Source organism: Anticarsia gemmatalis, chromosome 15, assembly GCF_050436995.1.
Source record: "Anticarsia gemmatalis isolate Benzon Research Colony breed Stoneville strain chromosome 15, ilAntGemm2 primary, whole genome shotgun sequence".
NCBI classification, from domain to species: domain Eukaryota; kingdom Metazoa; phylum Arthropoda; class Insecta; order Lepidoptera; family Erebidae; genus Anticarsia; species Anticarsia gemmatalis.
In genome coordinates, this window is record NC_134759.1 from 11,549,288 (window position 1) to 11,573,731 (window position 24,444).

Here is a 24,444-nt window from a genome sequence, read left to right on the forward strand (position 1 = left end):
TGTACTGCCAAAATTGATGGTATTCTTCCCCGATAAGAAGAGGTTATTATTACTACTTAGCTGCTGGTGATGGTGTAACTATTATTATTTGAGAGATCAGTTACCGGCCAGTTTCTTCATCAAAAGTAACAGCATCACATGTTTTTTCACGAATTAAAATTAAAGTCAATGGCTTTAGCTGTTACTTTAGAAGTGTATGAAGAAACTGGCCATTTGTGGTTAGTTATTATTGAGTGCTACTTAATGAATATGTTCTTAGAAATATAGCTTCCAAGATATAGGATACTTGCCATATTCTACCCTAATGTTACTGCACAGTGCACACCACATGTCGTTATTGATCATTGGAAAGATTTGCAATTATAGTTCGAAAACTTAGTCCAGCCTTGACATTCAAGAATTATCTAGATTAGAATTATAAATTCTGTGAAGTTCTTCTTAATTAAAAATGTTGTATACCTCTAACTGCGAATTTGCCATAGTCTCAAAGGCTTTGTAATAAGTTGTTGTACTATATATAAGGGAAGTTGAGAAACAGGGCTACAAAAGTAAAAAAATCCTTGTGACAGTACAAATAAATGCTTCGACATATGACACAAATTAAATTCGTGACTCGTATAGTTAACGTTTTATGTGTTTCAAACTGTAGCGAGGTATTCCGTCGTGATAAAGGTTTGCGTCCTTCAATTCTAAGTAAATAACTGGTTTTCAATCACGACTAGTAAAAATGTATGAACATGGTTTATTTATTTATATTCTTTAGTATGTAAATTCGTGGCTAGTGTATTTTAAAGTATTGTTTACATTTTAAAGAAATATTTGACTATTGTTTCACGCTCGTGTAGGATGCTTGAATGTTTGTTTTGACCTAGTTGTCGATATTCGATTGAGATAAATGGAGAATGCTTTTATTGTACCGCCTGAAATTGCTCTGTGGTTAGGAATTGACGTTGAAAGGATCATTCTTCAGTTTAAATTAGATCAAAGTTAGAATCCGCTGTGAGAAAGCATCAGAAGACGTGTAAGAAATAACTCGAATCTTACATTCCATTCCTTTCTTATATACATGTATGTATGTATGTATTGTACTTTTAGTATGTCTTAATATAGTTTTGGATTGGTTAGGGCTCTTTGATAATTTATTTCTTAGTTTTTAACTTCTATAATTAAAATCCACGACTAACTAATAAGTACTTACTAGAATCGTGTTATAAATGTACATAATTACAATAACTCAATTGAAATGGTACGTAAATTAACTAATGTGCGTCATTTCTGCTATAAAACACGAATGTTTTAGTTGCAGTTGAAATACTTTGTGTTTAAGTGCCTGTTAGAGTTCGTACACATTTGACTTTGGTTAATGCGTTTGACGTTTGATCGTAGCACTCACGTTTAACAAACTCACCATTTTAATTTTCTAAATTGTCCTTCAGTTCACCTCCTTTTCTATTTTCCGTTTTCACTGATAGTACTAAAGACGTAAAAACAGAAAAAAATACCTGTTACTTAATTAATACTGCCCCAAATACTTCATACAATTCAAGACTGCATGGTGTGAAAAATAGATTCTTGAAGACTTAACCTATGAAATGGTAATTCATGTGACTAAGGAGACCGATGAAGGCTGCTTGCTGAAGCTTTGTGAAATTGACAACAATAATTATTTTTTGACAGTCGCCTTCGATGCTGCGACTAATCGACAGTGTGTACAGTAAAGAGTACGTATCAGTGTTATAGTAGCCACGTGTCACGCGTGAAACCGCGTTATTATTTAATGTCTCATTAGTTTGTTATTTTAAAGTCGCTCGAGGTTGATGGATTCGTAACAGTTGAGTAACCGTAGGTCAACTGGTATTGTGTAAAATACATTCTTACACACACGTGTTCATTACATAGTTACTGTTCTAGTGGGAAATTTGTAAATAAATATACGTAGATTGATAATTGCGCTCTGGCAATATTTCACTGTACTTTGAAAATTGACGACACATTATAAAACAGAGATTGTTTTTTTTTCTATTTTGAATTTACATAAAAGATGTGGCCTGAAATATTGATGGTAAGAAAGGATTACCATCAATATTTTAGGCCTCAAGGGTTTACCCTTTAAGCTTTAAATTATTTCAGTCGAGTTTTTAATTTGAGTAACAACAAAATTATTATGTTTTCATACTTCTTATTCCACAATAACATTAAATGCTACGCTCATAGACGCCTTGGCATATCCTTTGGAAACTGACATAATATATAGTTACATTAGTTACCCTCGTGCGATATTGTACTTCATTAAAGGGCCGAAGGAAACCATGAAGTGTTTCGTAGAAGCAACACGTGACCACTCCAGAACACTTAAGTAGCCGTCAAATTATAGATATTAATCTATTTGCGATGCGATGCGATGCGTGATCAATAATAAATGACAATCAATTAAGTACGCACTTGAACTTATCGATGTATGTAATCGTTATTAGCGGTTAATGTACTTAACCTTGTCTGGTTCATGTTTGTTGTACAAGTACCCTTTATTTTTTGAGCTAACCTTTATCGTTCTAAACAGCCGTGGAAAGTGAATTGAGTTTCCCGTGAACCCATGATCAAATCTTGCCTTGCGACTTCAACCCTTTGACCGCCACGGTGGGCTATACTCGACAAATCAGAAAGTGCTCACGACGCTTTCATCGGCAAACGACGACAAAAATATAGCGTCGTGAGCACGTTCTGATTTCTGTGGCGATCAAAGTGCCGAGGTGAATATAATGCTTGCCTTTTCTCGTTTTCTTCTGTGAGTGCCTTTTAAGTTCTATTGTTTGTCTTTTGTGCCCAGACCTCTCTACTTAACATTGTGCTGTCTTCTTCAACGGGTCCATTCAAGAGATACGACCCGCGATGTAAGTTGCATTGAGGTTCCATTTCGTAGCTTGCTCTGGTAAATCAGAGGTATTTCGTTATCGTAACCCTATCTTAATTTATGTAATACACGTTTGTTTATTTCCATACACAAACATCCGTTTATTTACGGTCGCTTTTATTGACATGTTTTACCCATATGCTATAAAAAATAGTACTTAACGTTGCCTAATAATGTTTAATTGCCATATTACGGGCGTTTCTTTGTGGTTTCACTAAAATACGCTCCTTTCTACTATGTTTTATCAGAAAGCTGAAAAGTCGTGTGTGTTTTCAAATGAGAGCAATAAAAAGAAAATAAGGCAAGCTTTACGATCTTGTGACTTTCTTTAAACGATCGAAATGTTGGTTTGTCGAAATTACGTAAAGAAAAGTCTAACCACGTGCTGATCACTAAAGTATCAGCAAGTTTACTTTAGCGGTTGCGCGAAATGTGTTTTTGCGGTACTATTTTATGAGCTGTAATGTTGTTTCAACGTCTTTAATGTTGCTTTGATTGACTATGATGCTCTAATAAATCTTGCAAGTGAGACTTTTAGCCGAATAGTGAAATACGACTTTGAGAAAAACGCTGTAGGTCATTTGAATTTTAAAATAAGAAACTTTTTTTAACTTTTGAAACTTTTAAAAGTTATAATTGCCTTGAGTAGTAATTTATTTACTCTGTGTGATAAAGCTGTAATTAGAAAATACAATACTTTAATCTCTTCTCGCCTATAAGTGTATCTATATTTATCACGCTTTCTACAAAGAGTATCAAATGAATTTGTCTATTCCTCTCTCAACACTCAGTAATTAAACATTCCTACGGGAACGGGATGTAAGAATAATATCGTACCATGGTTATCAGAGCACCACGTGCTATATCCAACATTGACCATTACAAATATGTAACATACGGTGATAAGAACGACCTTCATCTGCTGCCATCCCATTGTTGCCTCTACCACCTTTTGTTAGGGATATTTTTCATTCATCATGCTGTCCGAAGCTTTGGAGACCTTTGTTGTGTTACAGCGTGAGCGTGGACATAATAGTTTCATAGTAAATGATGAGTCATATAGTAGTTGATGAAATTATAAAGCTGTATACGTATCCAAAAAACTATTTTATTCAAAAGACAACTCCCGCACTAAGAATTTCTCCTGTTGCGTGAGGGCTTTTACAAACTTACAAAACACAGACACAAGTAAAGTACAATCAGACCTGAAACAACTATTTGTGGATAGCACAAATAATTCCGTGTGGGAAAAGAACCCACGACCTTCCGACGCAATGGTAGTGGAGTGCCGACCACCATAACCACTGCGCCACAGAGGTCGTTAATTTTGATTATCTAAGAATTATTATTTTTTTTATCTATTAATATAATAAATTAATAATCATTGCCAATCTAGCGTTATAGGTAAATGTATGCAAGCATATAAACGGCCAGTATTTCATTCGTATAAAATGTATAAATCAATCAAATCATAATCATCATCAGATCAAATCTCTGTGCAAAATCATATTTTTTGCATGCCAAAGTCAGTTCCCCATGTTCTATTTCGATGATAGGTTATTATTTCGCATAGAAACGTATTCCCACGCATTATGGGCTGTCCATCGCCGGCTGAACCCATAAACATTTGGGCTGATCTCTGACGTCAAGGTAATGTATTGCTACCAACGATTTAGTACTGACAAGATCAAATAGATATATCTATTGAGCAATAGATCAATCGTGTTAAGGCGAGTATGCGCTGGAAGTATTTGCTGGTTATGATAAAAAATATTCAGTGCTTCCTATTGATATGACGGAGATGTTGCGAGTTTTGTTGCAACGTCCAGAGTACTGTAGAATTTGTATTATATTTCGTCCAACGAGGCTTAAGGATTTCTTTCAAGTGAACATACCAGTCGATTCCTCTTTTGTTTTCTGTCTGATGACCCCTTGAAGGCAACAGCTATCAATAATCTGTTTACGCCGAATGTATACCCCTTCGTCGTTTTAAGTCCTATTTAAGTGGCGACCAACAAGTTGCTGTTGGGAATTTTCTTAAATACTCGGACCCTCATGATCAGCCATAGCTATTGCGTACACTACCAATCGAATCATGATATAAGAGAATGTATGTAGCATTTTCAGAGCTCGATCATAGGTATCCTATTCTGGTAGCAATGTAGTATGAACATGTAATATTATGTACTTATCTAGATGTAGGCAAGTGTCTAGGTTTTATGATCGATCTATAATAATACAAGAATTTTATTATCAATTTGCTCTCGTGCTGTTCTGATCGAATAAAACAGAAGACGTATTTACTTTACGACCAGGTTGTGTCGTAAATGACTGAAGGGATGGGCCGTGGGTATAATGACGCTAATAGATGAAGAATATATCAGTAACCAAGTACCGTGTAATAAAATACTTGAGGCGTGTAAAACTTGAGCACTTCGTTTATTTATAGCTAATGTAATAATAATAATGTATGTTTAAACACGAGATCTTGTACAGACTTCATATTGAATTCAAAAGATCTTGACTGGGTCCTTTGAGATTTACAAATGGTTTAAAATACAACAAGCGAAGGTATAGAAAACTAAAGTAGTTTAGTGAAACCTTCTCAGAAGTAACCATGAAATGAAAATTAAGCTTCTATTTGGGAAAGGGTATAATCTACATCATCGTGCAGTGAAAATTGAAGCAGCTAAGACTTTGTTTAAGTTGAAATCCCTTTTCAACGTTTTATAAAATCGATTCAGAGGGATTAAACTACTAGATACTTCTGTAAATATTTATATTTGAGATAATGAGATGTGGTTTTGAGGTCGTGATCTGGACCACATCTTTAACCAAACTTTTGATCCATGGGTAACCTCTATACCAATCATTCGAACTGGTTATTTTTAGAAATTAAATAAGATGCCCTGTGTGCCAATTTCTCCTGCTCTATATAACTATGACGGTTTCCCGGAATATAAAACAAGATGGAAGTAAGATTTAATTTTATTGCAACGATAACGATAGTATCAAAAAAGAAAACCCTTATGTCCGATTATTGGGCGTGGGACTCCCATCTGTAATAAGATTTATGTATCTGTCCAACACGATAGCCAGGTTAGCCTATTCAAAGAATTATTATTACTTTATTTCCATCTCACCCTTTTATCTTCTTATTATAGACTTTTTCAGTGTTCTCAAAGGAATCTTATCACCTGAAAGTATACACGTGGTATTAAAGCGTATAAGCACATCACATATAGTAGCACAAAGGTCGTAGAGCACGCTTAACAAGTGAACCACTCGGCCAGATAAGATACAACTGATAAAATTAATTGAAGCGTAAATGGTGTCCACTCGATTTGGACGACGTAATGGTCTGATCGTTTGACAGGGGAAATGGTGACGAATTGATGATAAGCATCCACCTGTAGGAAATGCTTTGATTTTTTCGTGGCTATAAATTGCGATGTAAGGAATTGTGTAGCAATACTATTGTTTCAAACTTTTACTGTTACTGAATGCAGTGTTAAGTGTCAGTATATTTAGCCCAAGAAGCAACATTAGGTAGATGCAGAGCTTGAACATTGAAATGTCAAAAATAAGTTATATGTTACCTAAACAGCAAAATAAATAACGTATTTACTGTCGAAAATAAATTTGCGATGTTAGTAAGCTGCTCGTACAGTAAGACTATTGGCTCGGTAGGGAGTCAACTATTTCAGAACAGTTGTGTATTAAAATTAAAAAGAAAAAATTATAAATTAATGTGTATTATTTTGTCCTCAGATGGAAGACGATCAAACAGAGTCACATGTTACGGAAGATTCGGAAGGTTCCGGCATGGACAGCGACGATCCCCTCACAGCTACCGACACTAAATATGGGAAAAGTTTCAGGTGAGGCTCTTGTTAAAAGTCTGCCTAGTATAGTCAGTTCATTTTAGATAGTGTGGAGTGCGTACTTGAAACATACGTTAAACTAGGCAATAATACGAACGAAATTAAGTGCTTTAGGGTAGAGTAACAAATAAGTAAAGAATTACAATATTATAGCACCACAAAAAAAAAAAAGATACTTATCGAGAATTAACATGTTAGTTTCCAAACGCTTCCAAATTTTAAACATATTTCAAACCCTTTTATAAAAAAGGTGTTAATAGGTTGATAAAAAACAGAATGTTTCAACTGTAACTTTTCTGTAGTCTCTGGTCAGGTCTCCGAAAATCAGACAATTAAAAAACATAACATCGATATAGACTGCCTTTAGAAAATTACTATGTTAAACATACAGCTACCATTAGTCCATTTAATTACTACATAATGCATTGATAAGGAATGTAGTAACATTAAACAGTGATAAGGAAATCTCATGTGTTTAGTTTAGAGTAGGATTATGCAATATGTTCTAAGAACTTAAGTGAGATCGGAATGTTGGGCAATTCGTGTTTTTTTACTTGTACTTAGTATTTGATAATAAGTATAATGATTTATAGTATTTGTAGGCTGCTGACCTAGTTTAGGTTTTGGCGCCCAACGTGGGGCCTTTGAAACATATTTAAGTTATATTTCTACATAAGTATAGATTAGTATAAGAAAATTATATTACTATCTACAGCTAGTTACAGATCCCTGATAAAGTTTATGTAATTGTCAACCCAAATGATGAAAAGATTTTTATGTTTTTCAAACCGCATATTTCTAGTAACCTTAGCTATATAGTGTAGACTTTAAAGTTGTGTTATATTTACAGACATTTTACAAGAGAAGCTCTACCAAGGCTGGACAACTACAGGAACGTACTATCACTCCATGCGGCACCACGACCAACGTTAGATGAGCTCCACAATGCTTCTTTATCGAGGAAGGTGAGTGTCTATGAAATATGGTACTCTATAGATAAGTCGAACGATTATAGAATGAAAACGGACTAAGAGCTCAAATTATTTTTGTTCTATTGGACTCCATAATAGGTACACTATGTTTAAATTATGAAATTTGTTGGATAGATTGTACTGCAGTCTACTTTCGATTGTTCTAGGGCTTGTATCAAGACGTTGCGATAGTCTGTACTGATTTTTTTTCATGGCAGACTCCCGTCGCTTTTTTCCCTAGATCTGTTTCGTTTCGTGTGTCATTTTTCGATTTCACATCACATCTACGCACAAAATTTTAATCCAAGAAACGTAACCTTGAATGTTTTATCGTAGATTGAATGCAATTGCATTCATATTTCAATATAAATATACGTACTGTTTACATAATCATTCACGATGCGGTCAGGCCACAACCACAATATTAGATACCGGTTCTAAATATATGTGCCAATATAAATAATGAATTATCCACACGTTTGTACTATTCATATTTGTTTATATTTACTGTATTAATTGCTTTGATGTTAGTTAAGGCGAAGGTTTTTTCAATGTAAAAGAAATTTCGGAAAAGTTGCTTCAATACATGGATTAGTTAATCTTAAAGATGGAAATTGTTTTTATTACTGTTAAGAATAAACTTTTATGGATGATTTTACTATTATTATAAATGCAAAGGTTCGTTTCTTACCCTTAAATGGCTAACAGCCGAACCGCTCGTCATGAAATTTTGCAGCTACGTTCATAAAATTGTTAGAAACTTGGCATATCTACGTACCCTATTATTAACATTTCGACATCCCATCTAAGTTAACACTCTCACTAAAGACACAAGACTAATTAAACGCCTGTGAACAAATCAATTATCACATCAACATTAAACAACACGACAAATCCCACGTCAATTAAATTAGAATAATGGCACATTAACACTGTGACTCATTACACCATAAGACAGCTCATTACGGTGAACCTTAACCCATAGAATTAGCCGTTCAGGTTGCTAATTGTGGTAATTGCGGACCATCAATTAATCGGTCACGTTGATGTTAGACGTCGCGCCGCACGTGATACCTCTTTGTAAACATGACGTCCTAGTACCTGCGAAGCTGTTGGAAAATCAATAATTATGTCCACCTTATTTACCAACCTACTTGGGTACAAATCTTTCAAAATGCATGCATTTTGTATTCTGTCCCTTTGGTTTCTTATATGGGATGTCTTTACTGGTTCTTCCAATATTCAATGCAAAAATGATATGCGTCTCTAGCTACGGCGAATAGAGATGTTGTAGGACAAAAAAATACCAGTCGACTGAATTATACCAGTTTTATTTTTAATGCATCTTTCTTAGCTTGAAAATATCCATAAACATACTTATTTGATTCCAAACGAGTAGCATCAGTAGTAACTACTTATATCGAGTACAACCGAATATCAAATGAAGTTCTTCTTTCTCATCAACAGACTGATAGTAACCTAATCGTCTAAACGGTTTTACTTTAAGTGTTACTAACAACTAACCACTTAAATGACTATTAGGTTCCTATAATCTCTTTCGACCCAATTCCCAGAAGCTTTTCCATCAAGTATATTGACGTAACATTCAAAGGGCTCAAGTATCAAGTAATTCAAGAAGGTCGCTCTAACTAGATGGCCCAGACTCCCAAGGGAGGCAAACAGACGGACGACCTTGCGCAATACTCGTATACTTATTAACCCCAAGTTCAAGGGATTACGACCCAGTAGGTGTTGCTACATTTAACACGGTGATCTGTGACCTTATTAATGAAGTAGTTCAATGAATGTGTGCTGCACTTGATGGTGATGATTTATGAAATGCATTGGGACTATGACGCATTCGTAAATGTAGTGGAGAATGCATTTTCGGTATTGTATAGGCGATAGATATGCTTGCTTCACACATAATATTCAATTCGGCAATATTCAACAAACAATAAAACTGACTTAAAACAATTAGTGCACTTGTTCGGCTTGTGCCGATCGGGTAGTTCTTTCGGGGCCGATTGGCATTTTACCAGAACAATTATTTACACATGTTCGGTTTTGCCGCACGGCTAGGTCCATTAATGCTGAACCGAATGTATGTGTAGCAAAGCTTAGGTTTTCAAAACCCCGTTTCTTTTTAAAGATGTATTAAGTATTGTAGACACACTTACATATTCAAGGTCGATAATCCCTCCATCAAAAAGGGGTTAGAATATCGAAAATTTGAGGTAGGAATGAGTTAACATCAAAAGTGCAATGCGGGTTTCAAACCAACTTTAAGCAACTAACAAATACAAATATAGTTTATATTGTCACAATTTCTTAAAATACATGTTCTGTCTTTGAGACTCCTTAAGCAAAATAACGCTTGAATTATGAGATGCCGTAACTAACGACCAATCAATGTCTTTATCTATAGAAGCTATAGATAAAGACATTGATTGATGCTTAAAGTTTACATTGGCTTCCTCGTAATAAAGTAAAGAATGAATGGGCCATTCGGTTTATGGTCAACTAATTACACATACTGTCTATTATGTTACGTTTTAATACCAGTAAAGCGTTGTCGTAAATCAAACAGCTTAAGTACTGGCTTAGTAAATGTTTGCGGTTAATACATAAATAGATCGCAAACGTTATTTAAAGCGGAAATTTCCTTGAAAGAACTTTCCCTACTTTCCTTTATAATTTTCTTTAACACTGTTTATAAGAGAATATTAAGTAATTTTACTAAAATCTCGAATTTGCTAAGACCAATCTGCGTTGACTCTCATGACACTAACGTTTTTCCCATCACATTAATTCAGACTTCAAGAAAAACAACTAATCCATTACTTAGGTTGCTTTTGAAAGGGGCAGAGTGTAGTAAAAGGTGAGTAAACCTTAACGCTGCTGAGTTGTTTGCAAATTTTGTTTAGTGGTTAGGTTGGGTCCTACAGGAATACTTCCTAATGTCTGCATTTGTCAAAGTCTCATCAATGTTTTTTTTCGAAATCGCAATTCCAATTAATTTTCTTCCTAGTATTTGGCTGTATGCTGTATCAAAACACATAATGTTATTATTCATTTGGTTATGAGTAATAATAGATAGTATTTCTAGTGATGCTCGAAGTGCAGTACTGCAGACACGTGCCATTCGTCATATTTATCCAACCAATGCCGATTATTTATAGAATTTGTTCTGGATATTACTGGAAAGGAAACTTACGTTGATTTATAACTAAAATATTGAGGAAAGGGGGTTGTGACAAGGCATTTCCTATGTATGTGGAAACTATAATTACAACGACTTACGCGGAAAATGTATTTTTACCTGCTACTTAACTTTTCTTTGTGTATCATAGTTTAGTTATACTCTTGGGAGCTCATTATTTTGATTATACAACTGTGTTGGTCGTAGTCTACAAAAGTATATTAATTTTACAGTTTTAAACTAGAATCAAACCTAACACTTCGTGATCAGTAGTAGCACCTTTCACTCATACCATAATTACAGTCAAACTAAGATATACTTTTAAAATATCTTCTACTAAGTTTGTGTTTCCTTGCAGCCAGGTCAAACGTTAGAGAAGGACCTAGCAGTGCCTACACTGACGAGTACAAATATAAAGTTCGGATGGATCAAGGGCGTGCTGATGCGATGTCTGCTCAACATATGGGGGGTGATGCTGTTCCTCCGTCTGTCCTGGGTCGTCGGACAGGCTGGCGTGGGTTAGTATCTTTATATCTTGTACTTTTAAACGATATTTACATTGGAAAAAGAAGATAGCAGTGAGTTTTTATTACTTTCTCTATTTATATCGCACCAAATTAATAATAATTGAGTTTAACCTGTAAGTGCTGATTTCGCCTTTGTAAAGAGACCATACGTATCTACGATGAAATTAGAAGGCTTATCCCAGATAACTATTGTTGTTGACGAAGCAACAATTTACAGAAAACGTTAGTCAAAAAACCTTGGTTAAAACTGTATGGTTTGTCAATTCGTTTTCGTCTTTCACTGTATTTTAGAGTGTGGTGCTGCCTACTAGATAATAATATAAGTTCTTTAGAAAGTTTCAAAGAATTATTAATACTGCTCGAAAATAGACGTTACCTGCAGAATGTCCAATGTGGTGAATAAAATGGTTATTTTCCGGCAGCGCAGTCAATGCTCCTGATCATGACAACATCGGTGGTGACTACCATCACGGCGCTCTCCATGTCCGCTATCAGCACCAACGGCGTCATCAAAGGAGGTACGTCATCTATACAAACTAATGTATTATTAATAACCCACTACTGTCTCACTGCTGGGCAAAAGACTTCTCCGAGGAAGAGGTTAGGCTTTGAGTCCACCACGCTGGCCAAGGCCGGGTTGGGGACTTTGCACGCTCTCAAATTTTATGCATGTAAGGTTTCATCACGATGTTTTGTTTCACCGTTAGAGCAAGTGACTATTATTTCTTATACACACATGACTTCGAAAAGTCATTGGTGTGTTGCCTCGGGTTCAAACCGTCGACCAGCGTGCGTATTGCGTGAGAGGCGCCAACTTATACCACTCTTCTATCACTGCATACAACGTATATTACAATGAATTAAACTTTAATGGCATCTATAAATAGATTTAAGTGCCTTTTGTTGTCTAAATGTGGAGTTAATGTAAAAGCACCTGTGAAGAATTTTATAGCAATGTACTTAGACGTAGCTATATAAGTTCATATACGTTGCTCAGAGTATTTTTACAGGCGTTTTAAACACGTTTTATAAAATGTAATATTAATGTACTTGTGTCCCTTAAAACTTTTTTGGGATGCATATTTTTTATGAATACAAGTAAAAGAAGTCAAGCTTCTGATGCATTTCTCAATAAGAAAACATATGGAATAAATATACCACGCATTTATTTGACTAATTACATTTGTATATTTAGTCACTTTGTTAACTAAACAAGGCATAAAATCTATTCTGTTCCTGTGTTTACTAAACAAGTGCTCTCGTTTTGTTTACTCAGCACGTTTTGTATGACAAATCACTTTACTAGGAAGTGAAGAAGTACATCTGTTGAAGATCACTCATCGTTAATGCATTTGTTGCTCAGCGAAATGTATCGAGATATGCTTTGTGGAAATGCCAAGTTTTGAACGTTGCTTTCATAGAACATCTATCTTCGAATTCTGTTTCTAAATTTGTTAGTGTTTGCGCTCAACCAGCCCTTGCACTTGAAAGGTCGTCAAAACGAATTCAATCGTTTAATGTTTATAGCCTTTAACAAGAGTAGGTAGGACAGTCGGAGTTTCTGTATAGAAATAACTTCAAAACTGCATGATGCTTTAAGCAATTCTGATTTGTCTTGTCAGTTATTGTATTTTTGCTAGAAAGTGTAACATGCATACATTTATCCCCACAAACTTTTGCGTTCATAATATTAGGGTGTTGTGAATGTTATCACTAAACAGTAAAAACGCTTGTCTTTTTTCAGGAGGAACATACTACATGATATCCCGGTCGTTGGGCCCGGAGTTCGGTGGCTCCATAGGTCTGATATTCTCAATGGCGAACGCAGTCGCGTGTGCTATGTACGTGGTCGGCTTCGGCGAGTCGCTCATTACGCTCATACCTGAGTCTGCTTATATGGTTGGAAAGAGTTGGGTATGTCATTTGATTATTATATTTCTTTTAATGTACATGTGGCAACAATAAATGTCCGTATTCACACTTGGTGTATGAATATTAAGTGCGTGCACGTGCGTGCACGTGCGTATACGGGCGTGCATGTGTACGTTTGTGTAGCGTGTCATTGAAAAGCTAAAGAATTTAGTCTTATATACAAAGAAATCAGCTTTCCGAGTTCTCTTTTATTTTAAATATTTTTAAACCTACTGTTTTGGAGAAAAATTACCTAATAGTATTTGTTAATCCACGTTATAAATTCCTAGTGTGCAGAACTTTACCAAAATTCGTTATATAGTATTGATTATAATTATTGAGTAACAAATACTCATTCATCCGTCTATTCCAGCATTCAAACTTTCCAGTTTAAAATATTAGTACAGACGTTTTTAAATAAACTGTTCTTTCTTTCAGGATCAAGCCATCTACGGTTGTATAACAATAGTTCTTCTCACTGGTATAGTGATGGTGGGTATGGAATGGGAGGCCAAAGCCCAGATAGTACTACTTATAGTATTACTGGCCGCTATTGCAGACTTCTGTATTGGGACTATCGTTGGACCGAAGAGTGATCTGGAGTTCGCGCAAGGATTCGTAGGATATAATAGTAAGTGTTACTGTCATTTATACTAGAAAGTTGTTTTGATTTTTTTTTGAAGATATTATTAAATGTTTTGTTTTAAGTAAAACGGAGAATGTATAGTTTACAGTTGGACTGGGACATGTATTTTGAGATCAATGTACCGAAAGACAACCTTAATTTTACCAAACGAAGATTTAATGTTTAATGTAATTTACCTACATACGTAATTTGACAAGGCAAAAGTATTTTCCTGAGATTTCGAAGGTTTTCTTAGTCCTAAAAATAAGAACAAAGAGAATACTTTTCATAGGAAATATGGTTCAAAATATTAAAATACATCTTGCTTCTTCTCTTAAATTATTAAGTATGTAAATAATAATAGTTTGTTTCTACTATTTTATTAACACCATTTTGTTAATGTTTTCAGTGTCAGTACTAAAAAGCAACATAGGTCCAGACTACCGTTACTTCGAGGGAGTGGAACATAACTTCTTCTCCGTGTTCTCGATATTCTTCCCCGCTGCGACTGGTATATTAGCTGGTGCTAACATTTCTGGAGATTTGAAGGTAAGACCTTACTTATAAAAGGTATACTTCTGAAATAAAATTGAATCCAAACTTTAATAATCTTCTGATTGAACTAGTGAAACCGAGTTTACTAACGTGTGTAGTCGATTCGATTTCGATTTCGAAGTAAATGTTTCGGCGGTCGTCAGAAAATTATTGTTTTAATAGTATTCAAATGATTTTAACAAGTATGACGATCGGTTGCGTTTAGCAATAAACAAAGTACTTTAAAATAAAAGTATGCAATTCACGTTTCCTTTTAGTAAGTATGTAAAGTTAATATTAAATTCCGCCCACAATGGATCAAAAATTTTTGACAAATGATTGACAATGCACTATAATTTGTTTCAGGATCCATCAAAATCGATCCCCAAAGGCACTCTGCTGGCCATCCTCCTGACTACAATCTCGTACCTGCTGATCGCGCTGCTGGCGGGCTGGAGCGTGCTGCGCGACGCGTCGGGCGACGTGGCCGACATCGCCGGCTTCGCCATGGCCGACTGCGCCGCCAACAGGACCTGCGGATATGGACTGCATAATAGTAATGATGTTAGTACGAATATTATTTAATGCATTTTCTTTAAAAGTTTTGGATAGTATGGATATGGATGTGGAAAAGTGGGATAAGTTGTTTAAAAAAAAAAGAGTTTTGAATAGAGGGGTATGGATAAGTTGAGAAGATACTCTGCTTAACATTAAGTACTTTTTTTACTGCATAGAAATAGTCATTTGCTTCTTTGTAGTTCCTAAACATATAGAGAAAATATGCAATTTAATAAAACATTACAACATACTGTTTTTAAAGAGAACATTTTCAACAATAACGTTCTATTAAGAACGTGGTTTAGAGGAGTTTGAATCTATAACAATTAATGATTTAAAAACGGTAATCAATTTAGGGCCAAGTATTACACAATTGATTTAATATTGATTTAACAAATATATTTTTAATTTATCTTTCAGGTTATTCGTCTAGTATCAGGCTTCGGACCATTGATCTACGGCGGATGCTTTGCAGCCACGTTATCGTCTGCGCTTGCCTCATTAGTGTCTGCGCCTAAAGTATTTCAGGTAAGCGCTATAGACAAGAGAACATCATCTCAAAGTTTAACAACAAACAGATGATACTTATAGGCAGCCAGTTGCGCTCACCGGTCGGTAAACGATCTGTGGGTTAAGTAAACCTTGACGCGGTCATTCCATAGATGGGTGAACGTGTAGTGATATTTTAATTGGGCGTCTCCGTGCTTCGTGGAGGGCACGTTAAATGTCCCGATTTTTAATTAAAATAACAGTCGTTAAGCCACGTCAAAGGCCTTCGGGCGGCTTGAACACCTTTGACACTGGGATGACCACGACTACGAAGAAGGTACAAAATCTATCCTTACTTTTGTGTCGTTTATCAATCTTAGTAGCCAAATAAATGAAATTACTGAAAAACTAAACTTTAGCTTGTGACTGTAACTTTTAACTATGTGTTTATTTCAGGCGTTATGTCAAGACAAGCTGTACCCTTATCTGGAGTTCTTCGCCAAAGGATATGGACCTAACAATGAACCAGTGCGCGGTTATGTACTGACTTTCATCATTGCAGTCGCTTTTATTTTAATGGGTAAGTTAATGTTTTATAAAAGCTCGGTATATCTAATCTTTTCGTGATGAATAATTAGAAAAATAAGGTAATTTACAGTTACATACAGTTAGTATACAGCCCGTAAGAAGAGTTTTAAGATTGAATACCTTATTTTAATTGTAATAGTTTGTTTATTCTTAGTTCAGTTGTAATTTCTTTCACCCTTTTGTTTCAGGTGGTCTAAATCAGATAGCGCCTCTGATATCAAACTTCTTTCTCGCCGCGTACGCGCTCATCAACTTCTCAACGTTCCACGCAAGTTTAGCTAAACCGGTCGGATGGAGACCTACGTTTAGGGTAAGAATAGTTATTCATAAATCATATGTAACAACTAGTTAATACATTTTCAATTTTAAAAAACAAGGGTTGAGTAATGTCTTCGTAAAATTCATTTCTGTAAACGTACGAGCCCAGAAAAAAAAACCGGCCATTTAATTTTCTTGTGTCGGAAAATAACAGCTAGCCTCGAAGTATCGAAGCTATAAGGCAGAAATTAACTAGAGGCAAGGAGTGCTGTTGATGGAATAAAAATAAACATTTCAGCTTTTTGCTACATAACATACAAATATGTACACAAAATAATGCTAATAAGCTCGAAATGGAAACGTAAAGTTATATTATTTTTTTAACTTTATTTTGTTGCAGTTCTACAACATGTGGCTGTCCCTGGTGGGATCGATGTTGTGTGTGGCGATCATGTTCGTGATCTCGTGGATCACTGCGCTCGTCACCTTCGCAGCGCTGCTGGCTCTGTACCTCCTTGTATCCTACAGAAAACCTGGTGAGTAGTCACAGCGTTTACACCACCGTTTCACCATTATGAATTTATTATTTAATTTGGTCGGATTTTACCGCCGATAGGAGGATTTGGAAGGGAACGAGGGAGGCCTTTGCCCAGCAGTGCGGCACTCAAACAGGTTAAGGAAAAAAAAATCTTATAAATTAACTTTGTACTCGAAGTCTAACCCCTCTCTCGTTCGGGAGGAGATTCTTGCCCAGCAGTGGGACAGTAATGGGTTAAAAAAATCTTTTATTAACATTCAACTAAATGAATAAACGGTTCCTTGTTTTCGTTAGCTACAGGTTTTTTGGAACTAATATTATTTGTTGTTGTGCAGATGTGAACTGGGGCTCAACAACGCAAGCGCAGACATACAAGACTGCGCTGACGGGTGTTTATCTACTCAACAGAGTTACTGAACACGTCAAAAATTACAGGTAATACAATGTGTAATGACTACGGCTTTTAACTATAGAATTGTATAAATTAAGTACTGAAAAGTTTATCTTCTTACTTCAGCTGTGTACATTTGTATGTGTAGAGCAAGTAGCTTTTTGATTCGTCGTACATAACACCTGTATTTATTGCATAATTGTTATATTATATATTTAATCTTACTTGTATAGAATACATTTTCTATGCTTCCACAGGCCTCAAATCTTGGTACTGACTGGGTTCCCGGGAGAGCGACCGATACTCACGGACTTCTCCTATTTGCTTACTAAGGGACATTCACTTATGCTCTGTGGACATATTATGCAGGTAAATATTTGTCGTAAGATATAGTAAATGATGTATATATGATAATATAAAAAGTATTGTAAAATTTATTACAATAATCTGAAAATTAATCTACAATAAGTTGTGTTGGAAAACTCGCATGCAAGTTTAGTTTACTTTACAGTCGTTAGATGGCGTTACTATCTTCGTTTGTGTTCTTGTAGCGGATTCATTACAATTAAGAAAATATTGGTACATAGTCCTATCACAACAGACTAACCCTTGATAAATGAGCTGGTACTACATTATAATGTTTTATTATAGGGTCAAGTAAGTCACCGTGGTCGCGAGGCACTAACTAGTCGCGCGTATCAGTGGTTCGGGAGACGTAAGATCAAGGCGTTCTACGGACTTGTGGACGATGTGGACTTTAAAGACGGAGCCAGTGCACTTGTACAGGTACAAAATAATTAAATATGCTTTGTTCAATGATTTACTCAGAGAGAGTTTCTGGATGTCTAGTTTAAAAAATCAGTAAAAATATTATGAGTCAGCCTAGCCTTTCCTCCAATTATGTTGGAGTCGGCTTCCAGTCTCATCGGATGCAGCTGAATACCAGTATTATACATGGAGCGACTGCCTATCAGACCTCCACAACCCAGTTACCTGGGTTATAACACGATACCTTTCAGTAATAATGTTATAATATGACATATTTAATTCGCAGGCAAGTGGTATAGGCAAGTTGAAGCCAAACATCCTACTGATGGGATTCAAAGAGAACTGGCTAACGAGCGAACGAAACGAAATCGAAGACTATGTCGAAGTTATGCAGTGAGTAACAAATTCTTACCGCCTGTAGAGCGATTTTTGTTTTCAGCAATGTTGTATCACTTTTGTATCGAGTACTAGCTGACCCGCGCAACTTCGCTTGCGTCACATGAGAGAGAATGGGTCAGAATTTTCCACGTTTTTGTAACGCTTTTTACTGTTACTCTGCTCCTATTGGTCGTAGCGTGATGATATAAAATATGCTTTTTTTTCACGAAAAATATTCTCAAAATTATTTATATCTCTTAATATAACGAAATCGCGCTAAGGCATATCCGCCATTAAAACCGTTGCCATGACAACGGAATTTTGTTAATTCAGTGTCATTATAATATTGAATATTCGCGACTTCGTCCGCAACCTGAATTTTCCCGGGAAATGCGTCATTTTCCCGGGGTAAAAAGTAGCCTATGTCCTCTCTCGGGTATCAAAATATCTCCATACCAAATTTCATGCAAATTGGTTCAGTAGTTTAGGCGTGATTAAGTAGCAGACAGACAGACAGACAGACAGAGTTACTTTCGCATTTATAATATTAGTATGGATTTGGCATTGAAGATATTGGTCACAAATAGTTTTTTTCATATACGCTATCAAAATAACTACTTGTGACCCATAATTTTTTTTTTATACAAAGTTTGTTGGCCTCTGTGGCGCAGTCGTTAAGGTGGTCACCACCTCATTACCAGTGGCTCGAAAGGCCGTGGATTCGATTCCCACACACCACATAAATTTGCTTCAGGTCGGGATGTATTTTGTGTCTGTTATTTGTAAAAGTCCCCGCGACACAAGATCAATTCTTAGTGCCTGATCCGATCCTGATACTGCTTCCATAGTGGATTTTCTTCAAAAGTCCGGGTTGCTATCATATTTTTATACGCTCATAGTCGTCATTCGGCTACGGCGCGGCGGCGGCTAGATTCAATAATATTGAATAAAAATAGTCTTTTACTAAATATAACCTTGTAATTGGTATTTATTTACACACTACTTGTAATTTGAAAAGCAGTTCACACTTAACATAATATTTTTTCATTTTATATACAATATCGTATATTTCTATTTCAGCAAAGCACTGGATGTACACATGGCTATAGCGCTACTACGAGTGGAGGGCGGGCAGTACACCAGCGACACATTAGACGATGATCTACAAGCGTACCTCAACGATATGAATGTTAAAGACTTGTCGGCTTTCTCACGTAAGTATATACGAGATTACTGCGTGTTGAGTGTGTTTACTGTGCATTGCTGCTCGGTAATGGTAAGAGTTTTGAGTTGATACTGTTGAGACAGCAATGTATTTTGTATCAATTTTATTCGTTGTTTATTTATTCCTTTTCTCCATGTCTTCTTTTTAGAGTAAAGCCGTAAATTGTGCATAGAAAACTTTCAGATGTTTTGATTTTATACAAAAAAAGTTACTCGTGAAGGTAACTCATAATGGACATTACCGGGCGGCATAACAAGAAAATGTGTGATAAATTAACTTTAATGAAAGTATTATAACATACGTTTAAATCTTATATTTAACTAACTTATAAATAACTAACGCTGTTTCATAGTAAAATGAAAATAAAATGCGAGTTACAATATTTATACTGAGATCATTATTAGATAAATGAACCGTCAACAATTCTCAACTCACTTAAAAACAATATAACTAGACTAGAACAGTTACGAAACTTTTGTTTTAAAATCGCATTACAAATATATTGAAAGTATTTGATTACATTCCAATAACTGTCAATACATGATACAATATCGGACGACCTCTACAATAAGTATCGTTAGGTCAATTCAACAAATTGTTCAACAAGTTCATATTTGTCATAATAAAGTCATTGACTCATCGTGTTGAGTTATTTTGTAATACTCGATAAAGTATTTTCATAGGTCATCTGTTTTATTGCGTATATTTGTTGCTAATTTGTGCTATCACTGCATATTATGAAAGGGGGACATTTCTGTATATCTGCATTTCTATCTAAATGAGAGTTCCGATGGACTCGAATACTACTAAACAGATTTTATTAATGTTTTCATTATTGAATAAAGTAATTCGTAGGGATTTTTTTTGTGTAAATTGGTTGAAAAACGATGACGATTTTTGAATATGTTAAACAAGTTATTGAAATTCAAGCAAAATGATGTCTTTCGGCTCTCCTGATATTGTTTAATAATTATGTATCAAAGTAACAAACATTTTTTCAAGGGTCACTTATATCACCCAAAGCCGGGTCACTAAAAACTTCAATGACTCACGGGTATTCCCAATAATTCCGTGATTATAAAATTATTTTTAGGTGATAGAAATAAATTAACTTGAAAAAAAAATTAATCTAGTATTATTGTATTTATAATTATTATAATATGATCCGCGCCGCGAGTCATTCCGGTGTTTTGTTCACAACAAAACAACAAATGTGCAGTAAATAAGAATAATGTAGCTTAATATTGAAATTTAACCCAAACTGTCGCATTGTTGGGCAAGGGTCTCCTTCCGAACCAGGGAAGCGTGGGGTTTCTTCAGCACAATGGCCAAGTGCAGGTTTGGGACCTTACATGGCCTCAAGAAATGTATAAACATTTTGAAGATATGACTGTCTATGACATTTAGTTTTGGTATATAAAAATGATGATGTCAGTTTATCTTTATTGCCGTTATTAAATGTATTAAATTGAATTTAAGATAGCGTTTCAATAATAAAACATGTATAACATTAATTCTATAAAGATTAATTTTAAGAAATGATGACTACCTTATCAATATGGTTTTAACAATCTTGGAATTTGCATTAACTAGTATTGTGATAACTTTTTTACTGCTTTTATTTTATCTTTCCTTTTGATAAGTAGTTATGAAATGCAAAGTTCGGGTATTTCACCTCGATTGAAATACAAATGGATTTTATAAACGACAGTGTATTCTTTTCTATAATAATTTTTATTGCACTCAATTAGGAGTATATTTTTTGTTAACTAAGGCCCTTCTAGGTAGCTTTCTCTATTATACAGACCATTAATGATTTAACACTTGTTTGCATTAAACCCTATTTTTTATTTACCCTTGATTGTATCAAAAATACTTATACAATGTCCTTATCCTGTTTAGACACGCTTCTTCAAGAAGATGCCTTAATAACTTTTAACACGTTGTAATATATTAACACTTTTATACTTAGCTGAACCGCGTTGTAAACGCATTTTTCTTGCCAATTTTATTCGCCTCATTTGTTGTAAAATAACCTTTAATAACATAACATTAGGTGTGAGTTTCCATCATCCATACTCATTGACGTTGTCAACAGGTTCGATGGGAGATAACAAGGAGTCTAAGTCTAATGAGAGCCTCAACACGCACTCTAGAGGTAAGTGTTCATGTTTGTGTTGCTTTATGGTGATCGTTCTATGTGTGTTTTCATTTGTGTCAGTGTTTTTCTGTGTGTGTCGGCTGCATATTGAAATGTAACTCAGTTTAAGTAGCGCTTAAATTATGCTTAAATCGTTAATCTAAAGAATTGTTTGGCAAAAGATACATATTATCATAATAGGATCAAAAAAGGTTAAAGCATTAAGAATGACTTAAACTAAGTGAAGAGTTACGCTTCGATGTTCAGTGATGTTCTGTGTTTTTTCGTCATTGTATTTTTACGTTTTTTAGTTGTTTTATGGGCTAGGGTTCTCTTCAGTGCCTTAGGTAGGCAGTTGATTTTTACCACGTTGCGTTAGATTCAATGTTAATAAGAACAATTTGAACAATGTATATATTTAATTGAGAAAATGAATAAGTTTTGTTTTTATTTAAAATAATGTGATTGCGTACCGGCCTTTCATTTTTCATCATTGTTTAAAAGTACAATTAGAAAAATAAAACACTGTATAATACTGCAAGAGTGTCAGAGTACGTGCGTTGTTCATGTCATATTGTCCTACACGCTCAATACTATGTGATGTTGTAAGATTGTCCAGTCACTGTTCCGCATGTCATCGCACCACTCACCACTAGTCTTCAAGACTTGTTCTTAAATCTTCACGCTGTATACAGGCAGCAGTATGTCAGACGTGTCTATGGGTTCGCCGCAGTTACGTCGCGCCGTCATCACCGACCCCGCTGCTATATCTATGAATAAGGACAATGGACAGAAACCTGAAGACAAAGAAAGGTAAGTCATTATTTTTTTATAGTCCAACAACTTAGTAGAGAGACTTGTATGCAAAAATGGCAGCTGGAGGAGGTGTACAAAATTGAGAATTTAAAACATCGGCGACCCGCAGACTTATGCTACTGACAATGACCTGTTTGATGCGGTTTTTTCATTTTGGAAATACATAAAATTATTTATTATAGACAAAATGTACATGCAAAGGCTCTCTACTAAGTTGACGAACTATAGGTAACTATTGAATAACTGTAAATAAATAGAAATCTTAAGAAATAGATCGCGGCAAAGCCCTGAGAAAAAAAGAATTTTTAACGCCTTATGATACTTATTCCAAGCTGATCACTGACTTCACTGGTTTTCACTTCCGACTGTAATGGGTAGAATTCTTTAGCCACTACTGTCTGCCACAACTTTAAGAAATATAGAAGAGAGCCGTGCCATCGATAAAGATGTCAAAAAGACGAAGTTCATCCTCAGCACTCCTTTCCTGCGTCTCTTATCTTTATTTTTTTTACCTTCCTTGAAGCCACTTGCTGCTATATTAAGATACACAAAGTTATTTAGTGCGTACTGTATAATATTAATTGTTTTTGTATGTATAGTACTGGAAAGGGTATAGGCAACGCAGTACGTCGTGCACTCGGCGCTTCATCAGCAAGGCGAACGTCTTCGTTCACGTCAGTGGAACAGTTCACGAAACGACAGTCCGGCACTGTTGATGTATGGTGGCTGTATGATGATGGAGGTGAGGAGCTAATAACTTATATTAGTAATATACAATGACCTTGTTACTCGGTTTATATGATTTTTAATAAAGTCTACCGTACTGACTTTTGCAGTCACTACGCTGAAATCGCGCGCGTGGCCAGTTGGTTCGATTTTTGCACAGGACACTTCATCGTGCAGTTTACAAACAGTTTTTTGTGTTTTGTTGTTCGTTCTTTGTATAATTGTAAAACTTAATTTTAGTACGAGAGTTATATCTTAAAAAGAAAGAATAGTACTGTTTCAGAAATAATATTTTTTCTGTACGCAGGTTTAACACTTCTCCTACCGTACATTTTATCGACTCGTCGTGCGTGGTCGTCCTGTCCTCTACGAGTCTTCACTTTAGCCAATAAAAACACTGAACTTGAATTGGAAGAGAGAAAGTAAGTAAACAATATTCAGATTCTATTATTTAAATTGTTTCGTGATTAATTAACACTGTACGTGTCTCGAACCTATTATGGTGGTGACGCTTAAAGAGTCAAGTAAAAGCTTTGTTTCTTGAGAAGTTTCTGATTCTATCTTTGGGATCATGTTGCAGAATCAAAAGTTCTAAAATTACTGTTTTTTTTTTCAAAAACCGGCACGTAAATAAAAAAGAATACGAACTTAATTCACAAGTTAACACCTAATATTACAGAACTATTAAATAAATTTAAATCTTGTCAACAGCATGGCGTCCTTACTATCAAAGTTCAGGATAGACTACTCAGCGTTGAAGATGGTGGCTGACATCACCAAACGACCGAAGGACTCAACACTCGCGTACTTTGACAAACTCATACAGCCTTTCAAATGCAGCGATGATAATGATACATGTAAGTATTAAATAACACTTTAAGTAATAGTAATGTCGAGTTAGGTGTAACGTTTCAATAAATCTAAGTTAGTAAAAATTAAACATGCTGACGGAAATAGAATGTCACGTGCACACCCGTGCACGTATACGTAGTATGCACGCATGC

The 24,444-nt window shown here is 35.3% G+C and overlaps 1 protein-coding gene across 2 annotated transcripts in view; it reads left to right on the plus strand.

Moving 5' to 3' along the window:
- Ncc69 (sodium chloride cotransporter 69) overlaps window positions 1–24,444 on the plus strand; it is a 38,331-nt gene that overhangs the window by 9,328 nt on the left and 4,559 nt on the right. Inside the window, exons 2-23 of one of the 2 annotated variants that reach the window (XM_076123423.1) lie at window positions 6,683–6,792; window positions 7,646–7,760; window positions 11,327–11,486; window positions 11,918–12,013; window positions 13,240–13,409; window positions 13,845–14,037; window positions 14,441–14,580; window positions 14,932–15,129; window positions 15,544–15,651; window positions 16,069–16,192; window positions 16,389–16,510; window positions 16,859–16,994; window positions 17,332–17,431; window positions 17,645–17,756; window positions 18,039–18,173; window positions 18,442–18,548; window positions 19,614–19,747; window positions 21,857–21,916; window positions 22,594–22,711; window positions 23,314–23,456; window positions 23,748–23,862; window positions 24,152–24,297. In XM_076123423.1, coding sequence (XP_075979538.1) covers window positions 6,683–6,792; window positions 7,646–7,760; window positions 11,327–11,486; window positions 11,918–12,013; window positions 13,240–13,409; window positions 13,845–14,037; window positions 14,441–14,580; window positions 14,932–15,129; window positions 15,544–15,651; window positions 16,069–16,192; window positions 16,389–16,510; window positions 16,859–16,994; window positions 17,332–17,431; window positions 17,645–17,756; window positions 18,039–18,173; window positions 18,442–18,548; window positions 19,614–19,747; window positions 21,857–21,916; window positions 22,594–22,711; window positions 23,314–23,456; window positions 23,748–23,862; window positions 24,152–24,297 — 2,842 coding nt within the window. The remainder of the gene's footprint in view (window positions 1–6,682; window positions 6,793–7,645; window positions 7,761–11,326; window positions 11,487–11,917; window positions 12,014–13,239; window positions 13,410–13,844; window positions 14,038–14,440; window positions 14,581–14,931; window positions 15,130–15,543; window positions 15,652–16,068; window positions 16,193–16,388; window positions 16,511–16,858; window positions 16,995–17,331; window positions 17,432–17,644; window positions 17,757–18,038; window positions 18,174–18,441; window positions 18,549–19,613; window positions 19,748–21,856; window positions 21,917–22,593; window positions 22,712–23,313; window positions 23,457–23,747; window positions 23,863–24,151; window positions 24,298–24,444) is intronic. The other variant, XM_076123424.1, reaches the window with a different exon arrangement.